Raw genomic sequence first — 7,950 nt, 5'->3', positions numbered from 1 at the left:
TCGGGTACCTTGACATCCCATGCCGACTTTCTTTAACTAGCTTCATCCTTAGAGTCCGACTGTTAATAATATAGACACGTTGTTGGTACACATGGCAACAGGAGACACTAATTTGTCGTCGAACATGATAACATTTTGATCCATTTCCATAGTGGAAGCTTTCTGCTGTTAGCCGCACTAGCTGCTTATCTTCCGATGCAGTTATACGAAAGTGACTCTGCGACCCGGACGTTAACACGTCTCGAGCGGATGTACTTCTTCCTTTGTGTCGGCCTTGAGTGGAAGCAGTTCAGCTTCTACGGTCGACGCCAAAGAAGCAGTGCCGTTCAATAGACACATTAATGGGGAAGAAAAGCCGAATCGCAGGAGGAGCCGTGGGTCGAAGGACGATTCTGCAACTTTCTCCACCTGGACACCGCGGCGGAAATACCGCAGAGAGAGAAGAGGCTCCCTCGGGTTCTGATGGTAATTTTCCTAGCATGTCAGCGCGAAAACCCAACTCAAGGCTAAAAGAACGAAGCCTGTCAATTTAAACACAAAATTACTCAAACTCGATGTATTTTCGTTGCTAATCAACGCTTAGTGTCGTATAGTATGTTTCGTTCTGTATTAAAATTTCTAATTCTAGGGATTTATTTGCACAGCTAGCATGCTAAGCTAATGTTAGCGGCTAAACTAACTGTGCTGGTTCACGTCCATTGGTAGGCCATCGGTGGATATATCAATTTCAGGGATCCCAGATTTAAGAAAACAACATAATACCGACAGCCTGCTGTAGTCTTTTTAATGGAGCAAAGTAGACTAAGTTGTAGATGCTGTTTTATTGATTAGCTGTTAGCTAGCCAGTCTGCTAGCGACTAAAGTGGTTTACTGTATGCTATTTTTCTGCCACTTCCGTGCAGATGAACAAGACGGCGACGGGCACAGATTTGTTAAACTGACAAGCATGAAAGCGCCAACAGTAAAAGCCACAGGTGAGTTTAATTGTTTTAATCGGAGTAACTTAAGACTTAGTTATATTTCTTAGACGAAAGATAACATTCCTGGTTCTACAATGACAGAGATGAAGTTCTAAAAGATGAAATTACAGATCATGCAGTTTTTCTCTCAAATAATGCACAGTTTTTTAATTTAGACTACAATTCTGCTCAGCTTCCTTTGGGTCCTGCTGTTTAAACATATGCTATATCATCATTTGATATATTTTGATACATCATCAAATAATATATAATTTCATTTCATATGGTTTATTGTATCTATCATGCAATAAGCCATACAGTTGGATTATTTTATGGTAAAATGCACAATTTTGTAAGAATAATAAATAAATAGACTGAAATTTTCAGACACATGATCTGTTTGTCTGCTTGTAGTTTTTGCAGATGGTTCTGATGTAGTAAGATATTCTGTTTTTCATTCTGACATAGAAGGTTTGTCGTTGCTTGGAGCCTATGAAGACAGCGATGAAGAAGATGGTGGAAGCCGTTCAGCTTCAAATTCTCAGCACAACCAGCCAGCAGACATCGACAGTACCCTGGCCAATTTCATGGCTGTGAGTGTATATATACCCTACATCATAACTATAAATTGATTCAGTTTTTTCTCTCAATAGTCTTCAAATTTAGTAAGACATTCTCTTTAGTTCTCTGGTTAGAGATAAGTTCCACAAATTTATGAAAATATTAAGAAGGGCATGATGTCTTTTGTATTGCTTAATTACTCTGTTTCTACCGTTTTTTCCCACTTCAGGAGATTGATGCCATCACAACTCAGCCAGCTGCAGACGACGCAGCGGCTCCAGCCTCCGTTTCCAATGCCAACCCGCCTCGACCTGAGGTTAAACCTCAGCAGCAATCTGCGCTGGATGGTCACAATCAGCAAAGCACAGAGTTTGAGTACAATACGCAGTACTCCCTAGCCGGAGGTAGCTATATTTTCAGTTTATAGAAACTTGTACATTTTCAAAGGGAAGTTATTCTACATTGTACGACTTGTAGAAACCATCTTGTGATGAATTCTTCTCTTTAGGCAGCATTTAAGTACAGCAGTACCCCTGATCTAGCTATGCTATCACCAGATTGGTCATTCTGTCAACAATTTCAAAACAACCCAACATGTGCATCATTTTGTATTCCAGTGGGTGTGGAGATGGGAGACTGGCAGGAAGTTTGGGATGAGAACTCTGGCTGTTATTACTACTGGAACACTCTGACTAATGAAGTGTCCTGGGAACTGCCACACTATTTAGCCGATCAGGTGCAAAGTCTGGGACATTATGAAAACAGGTAAAACTAAAAGAAAAAGCCTTATTTATTTTTTTTTACTGTGATAAACAGTGTAGTTGTCTTTGAAGATAATGCTTGCTTTCTCCTTGTAGCACCAGTGTGAATGAGAATGGCACAGCCGGTGCAGGTTATTACGCAGAAGAAAACGCTGCTGCAGCTTCATCCGCTTCAAAAGAGACAAAAGCGAAGGCAAGTGTCGTTTAGATTGTCAGTTTTATGTTAATCCTTCAAACTTTGTAACTATAATGTCTGCATTTGATGTCAACAGGAGATTGTGGAGAGTGTTGTAGCTCTGACAAGTGAAGAGGAGGAGCGTCAGGGAGTGGCTGCCTCTCTCCTTGGTCCACTGATTCCTTCAGAGGTGAAAGAAGCAGAGGAAAAATGGAGGAAAAGGCTGATGAAGGGATTAGATGAGACTGAGAACAGTTTGGATTCTGATGGGGAAGTTGCTAAGCCTGTAGGATCTCCCACTATACCCTTTCTGGAATCAGACCCGAACGTCGCAGTGCAGAAAGATGTTCCTAATAAGAAGCTGTCAGGAGACCAATCAGATGCTGAAGAGGAGGCAGAGGAGGACACAGTCGAACTAGAACTGGCTTTAGAAAGGAAAAAGGTGAGTTTTGCAGAAATGTCACTTTATTTTCACTGCCAGACTTCTTGCATTAAGAAGCAGACACTACACCACTGCTATTGAGCTGTGGTGCCTCTACTGAATATTTCACCTTAGGAAAAGCCTAAAAAAAGATGGAGAAACATGATAAATACAATTGGTAGTCTTGCCTTACTTTTTAAAACATTTTCCTGCAGTTTTTTCTCTCCTACCTTTACAGCAAAGGTGTAAATCTTTCATGAATGCCTTGTGATTTTTGAGCCAAATCTGCAACCAGTGGTTTGCCTAATGTAACTGGCCGTTGTTACCCGTTTTTAGGCAGAGCTTCGGGCACTCGAAGAAGGCGACGGGAGCGCAGGGGGCTCCAGTCCCATGTCAGAGACCAGCCAAGATGCTGCAGGATCACGTGGGGCTCTGCTGAAGAAGAACCGCTGGAAGGCCGTCTTTCCAAGTGTTGCCAGCCCCGATTCTAACAGCAGAGGCTCAGACTTCCTGGACAACGCAGAAACGAGTGAGTTTAAATTTTTATTCTGACATAACAGCACCTCAGTGTATTTTAATTGGAATTTTGAAAATCTCACTGAGAACATTTGTTCATATGTGCCTTTTAGGTCTGCCTAAAACCGAAAGTGTCGTAGAAGGAGAAGTAAAGGAAACGGACAATTCAGAGGAGACAGGGGCTTCAAAACTTCCCAACAAGGACGAAGTAGAGACCCCTGAGCTAAAGGTGAGTTTAACATTCTCATTACTGTCATATAAATATAACTTTGTTGGTGCATCTTAGCATGTATTAATGCTAAAATATGCAGTTTCAGATTGGCGAACTAGCAAACACCCTAACTAGCAAGATGGAGTTCCTGGGGATAAACAAAAAGACCATCTCAAACTTTCACCTGCTCCTGCTGCAAACTGAGGTGAGAAATGGTCCATGTTCCGGCTCTCAGCTGTGACCTCTGAAATATTTAGCACGTTCTGTCATTAATTTTGCACAAGCATGTATCAGATTTTAATATTTGAACTCCTCATAATAATCCATCACTGGACGTGCCTCTATGGAAACCTACTGCAATTACTTCTTTCTCATCTTCCCCGTGGTGCTTCTTTTTTTAGACACGGATTGCTGATTGGAGGGAAGGTGCTCTGAACGGGGCCTATCTTCGACGCAAGCTGCAGGAAGCTGCTGAACACATAAAATATTATGAACTTAACGCCACCCCTAAAGGCTGGTCCTGCCACTGGGACAGGTACGCGCTCCTTACCTTTCACATCTATAACCTCCCTCGTCCCCCAGAAATCTTACGCTGTCACAACAGCCGCCTCACTCCCCCGCTCTATGCCGAGGTTGCAGCCTTTTGTAACATGACTTGGGGGAGAAACTTAACCTGTCCGAGTGGATTACCAGAAATAGACTTCAGGTTTCTGTGGTACAAACCTTAAGGGAGCATCCGCTCTGAGCCACCCTGCTTCCTGTTAACTGGAGCTCCCACAGAGAGGACTCCATGTCCCTGTTACTGACTGCTCAGCCCGATTCTGGGTTCATTCGGTGAAACATTTGTGAGGGGGTGTATGTTAGGGGGGAGTTGGTTTCGTGGGAGAGCTTTGCACTTTACAGGACTACGACTCCCATGATGCAAAGCAGACAGAGTGAGGCCCTGGGAGCGACGAGTGTCATGCATCAAAGTGTGAAGATGGAGCAATGACGGGAATCCAGAAGGTCAGACCAACTCTATTTTATCTGTCTTCCTGTTTTTCATATATTTTTTTGAATCTTTTTTTTTGTTGTTGTTATTTTTAATGTAAAATGAATGGATTGTGTGATTTGTTATTTCCTGATGTGTGATGGCTGAACATGATAACGGTGTTTCCTCCCTGGTTTGTTCCTGAATCTGGGAGGGAATGGTTGTCTAAAACAGAGCAAATGTGACAACCATGATGTGAGCTGCTGAAAGCTACTTTCGGGACCTAGAGATGATTTGTTTTACATTATTTATTCTTTAAAGCAAGGTGGGTCCTCTATCCACACCCATATCGACACCACAATTGGGCCCTTCTCCTGGATGGCAACCATTGCCGTCCATTACAAACATTCCTGCTCCCTGTTGTTACCATTTTGCCTACTTCCTTGCCCCACCGTCACAGGGTGACCATGCCGCTCTGCCAGTTTCAAGGACGGCGGTTGAGACAGTTGTTTTCTATGTCTGTTGTTCCATTCTTTAGAGAGCACAGGCGGTATTTCTATGTGAGGGAACGGACTGGTGCCTCCCAGTGGGAGTTTCCAACAGAGGAGGACAAGACGGAGGACCCAGTAGACACTCCAAGTACACAGGATCTGAACCAAGAGGAGACAAAAACATCTGGACCAGCTGGTGGGGCTACAGGTCAGTGTTGGCAAAGCATCTTAAGCTGTTGAGTTCTGTGCTTGTATTCGCTACTAGAGTATTTTTATTGTGGAACATGTAAAATGCTTTAACTTTTTCTAAATTAGAAAAACCTAAAGATTCTGTTAATGTTATTTAAATAACAGCACTGTACATCACTGCCATATTAGAGCTGCAACTAACAGTTAATCAATCATTGTGACGATTAATCTGATAAAAGGTTGGCTCATTCTGCAGATTTTTCATTTAACCACTTAAGTCTTTTTTTATACAATATTAGAAATACATTTAAAAATGCCAATAAATAATTTAAATTGTTCTGCATGTACGTCAAATGGACATCAAAGTTTATCTGCCTTCATTCAATATGTTGCTTTAAACAACAACTGTGACGTCTCCACCTGACTTCTGTTTGTTTTCCTTCTCACTTTTCAACAGAATTCTCGTCTGTTGCTCCACCTCCGCCTCCTCAGCCCAGTGCGTCCTCCTTCTGGTCCCCGTCCCAGCCGCCCCTTCCCAACAGCCCTCCTCCACCCTCCAACGACCCTCCGCCCCCTCCCCTCCCTCCAGAGTCGCCCCCACCCCCTCCACCACCTCCTGACAGCGATGGAGAGATCATGGAGGTTGAGATGGATGTGGACGACGACAACGAAGAGGAGCCCCCCGCTCCTGGAACAGAGGAGGACGGCAGCGGGAGGTGTGGCTCTGTTAACATGAAGGTAATGGAGCAATCACTTTTTTTTTTATAAACTAGTTTACATCTGATAACTAAATAACCCCTGATCCCGGTACCGGCCCTGGTTCCAGGCCTGGTCCGAGCCCTGGTCCCGGACTAAATAACCTGTTCTTTTTTTCTTGACACAGATCATAGAGTCGGCTCCTTTTGGAAAGGGCCTGAAACGGAAAGCTGGTCAGGGGAGTAAAACTGTTACCATTGGCAGCAGTCCCATTCTTTACACTCAGACTCCAGTTCCTGCAGGTAAATGCAGTACAAATCCTCCACAGTATTTCTTATTATATAAGTTTTTTTCCCCAACTTTTTAAAAATTTAATGCAATTTCCAATTAGTGCAGTCATTTCAAATGATTCAGCAAAAATCCTTGGGTACCATTCCTCTTTATTCAGCTGAGACCTGAGGTTTTTCATTTTTTACAGCACCTCTAATGCCAGCAGCAGCCTACTGGGGTATTCCGGCTGTGGCTGCCCCTCTGATCCCATGCGAACCTCCAGCCCCCCCTGTGCCAGTGCTACCTCCTCAGCCACCGCTGCCTCCCTCACAGCCAGCTTTTGAACCTGCTGCAGCCAAACCTTTACCTGCAGACAAGACCAAGAAAACAAAAAAGGATAAGGTTGGTGTTGGGGGGTAGGGAGGAGGAATGGATCACGCTTCCCATCAAATTAAAAACCTGCATCTTGATCTAAGGGCTTTCATTCATCCATCTGTTTGTTAATCGGTGCATATATCTATTATTCATCTGCTTGTTTCACTGTTTATCCAATCATTCATTTATCAGGCCATTCATTCACTCATAAGCTAATCCATTCATCTAAATGTTTGTTTGGCCTTTTCTATATATATTTTGCTCATTTTACCATCAGTTTGTCCATCCTGTTGTCTGCTCATCCATCTGTCCTTTGGTAAATTGTAATTTTGACTATCTTGTTGACTTGTCACTTTATTTTGGTTTCTAGCCATTATCCTGACTTTTTCATTTATTTGTTTCTGTAGCCAAAGAAAAGTAAGACAAAGATGCCTTCACTGGTGAAAAAGTGGCAGAGCATTCAAAAAGAGTTAGATGAGGAAGAGAAGAGCAGCTCCAGTGACGAAGACAGAGATCTGCTCAACAAGAAAAGCATTGAGGATTGGAAACAACAGCAGTTCATGACGTATGTTTCTGTGTTACCATGAGCTTCAATCAGTGCTTTTAAATAGTTTTTCTTCTCTCGTGCTTCTAGGTGGTTGTTTTAATGCTTGTTTTTTTTAATTTTCAAGGGGAAAAGCTTCAAAAAATGCCAACTTTGAGGCACTACCAGAGGACTGGCGGGACCGGTTGAAGAAAAGGAAGTTGATGAACAGCACGTAACACCTGCCGATTCCCACACGCTGCCCTGGCCGTGTTTGTAAATCCGCTCCTACCTATACCATAAGAACATCCCTCTGACGAGATGCAGATTTGTTTTACTATCAGTGGAGTTTCTTAGCTGTTCTATGTTCATATGAGACATTTTGAAGCCCTTATATGGCAGGCCATTCTCATCAAGGGGGTTTGAATGTCCTGTTTTTGTACGAGATCTGTAAATGTGCCAAACGTGCTGAGGTAATAGGCTTTCCTTTTTATATAGACGCAGCTCAGATGTCCACTAGTTTGTTTGGAAGAATTGTCTATTTTAAAGTGTGTTTTTACATGGGGAAGGAAGGAACGGGCCAAATTTGTGAGATGGGGAGGGATTGTCCCTGGACTTGTAAATTTTGTAAAAAGTTATTAAAATTTTTTTTTCAAAATTGTTGTTTATTTAAAAGAAACTAGCTTTTTATTATAATTAATGTGAACAAAAAATGCCGAAAGTTCAGAGGAACGACTGCTGGTGGGCTAAACAAAATGTTTATTTTATTTTCTCAATGCAATGCCTCTTTTTAAGAGACCGTAGCATGTGCAATGTTTTCCTTTTACCTTTA

General features: G+C 42.6%; 1 protein-coding gene and 1 long non-coding RNA gene across 2 annotated transcripts; one reads left to right on the top strand and one right to left on the bottom strand.

The window, feature by feature from the left end:
• Positions 1–308: 308 nt before the first annotated feature.
• On the top strand, positions 309–7,776 carry fnbp4 (formin binding protein 4). The gene is made up of 17 exons (XM_028040048.1): positions 309–465; positions 903–974; positions 1,428–1,552; positions 1,750–1,924; positions 2,138–2,285; positions 2,378–2,474; positions 2,554–2,898; positions 3,214–3,406; positions 3,507–3,622; positions 3,705–3,809; positions 4,006–4,139; positions 5,113–5,273; positions 5,712–5,992; positions 6,138–6,252; positions 6,429–6,622; positions 7,003–7,160; positions 7,267–7,776. The coding sequence occupies exons 1-17, from the start codon at positions 342–344 to the stop codon at positions 7,355–7,357; spliced, it is 2,634 nt and encodes an 877-aa protein (XP_027895849.1). The 5' UTR covers positions 309–341; the 3' UTR covers positions 7,358–7,776.
• Positions 2,904–3,249, bottom strand: LOC114158533 (uncharacterized). Its single transcript, XR_003598420.1, has 2 exons — positions 3,108–3,249; positions 2,904–3,019 (listed from the first exon to the last, which is right to left on the bottom strand). It is a non-coding gene; the product is annotated as an uncharacterized LOC114158533 (long non-coding RNA).
• Positions 7,777–7,950: the final 174 nt, after the last annotated feature.

Source organism: Xiphophorus couchianus, chromosome 2, assembly GCF_001444195.1.
Source record: "Xiphophorus couchianus chromosome 2, X_couchianus-1.0, whole genome shotgun sequence".
NCBI classification, from domain to species: domain Eukaryota; kingdom Metazoa; phylum Chordata; class Actinopteri; order Cyprinodontiformes; family Poeciliidae; genus Xiphophorus; species Xiphophorus couchianus.
This window is presented reverse-complemented; position numbering and strand designations above follow the sequence as displayed.

Excerpts from the sequence above, each read along its gene's own strand:
- fnbp4 (XM_028040048.1), top strand. The coding sequence starts at position 342 with ATGGGGAAGAAAAGCCGAATCGCAGGAGGAGCCGTGGGTCGAAGGACG. Across the intron at positions 2,899-3,213 it reads TGGCTTTAGAAAGGAAAAAG|GCAGAGCTTCGGGCACTCGA; the intron begins GTGAGTTTTGCA and ends ACCCGTTTTTAG. Across the intron at positions 4,140-5,112 it reads TGGTCCTGCCACTGGGACAG|AGAGCACAGGCGGTATTTCT; the intron begins GTACGCGCTCCT and ends TCCATTCTTTAG.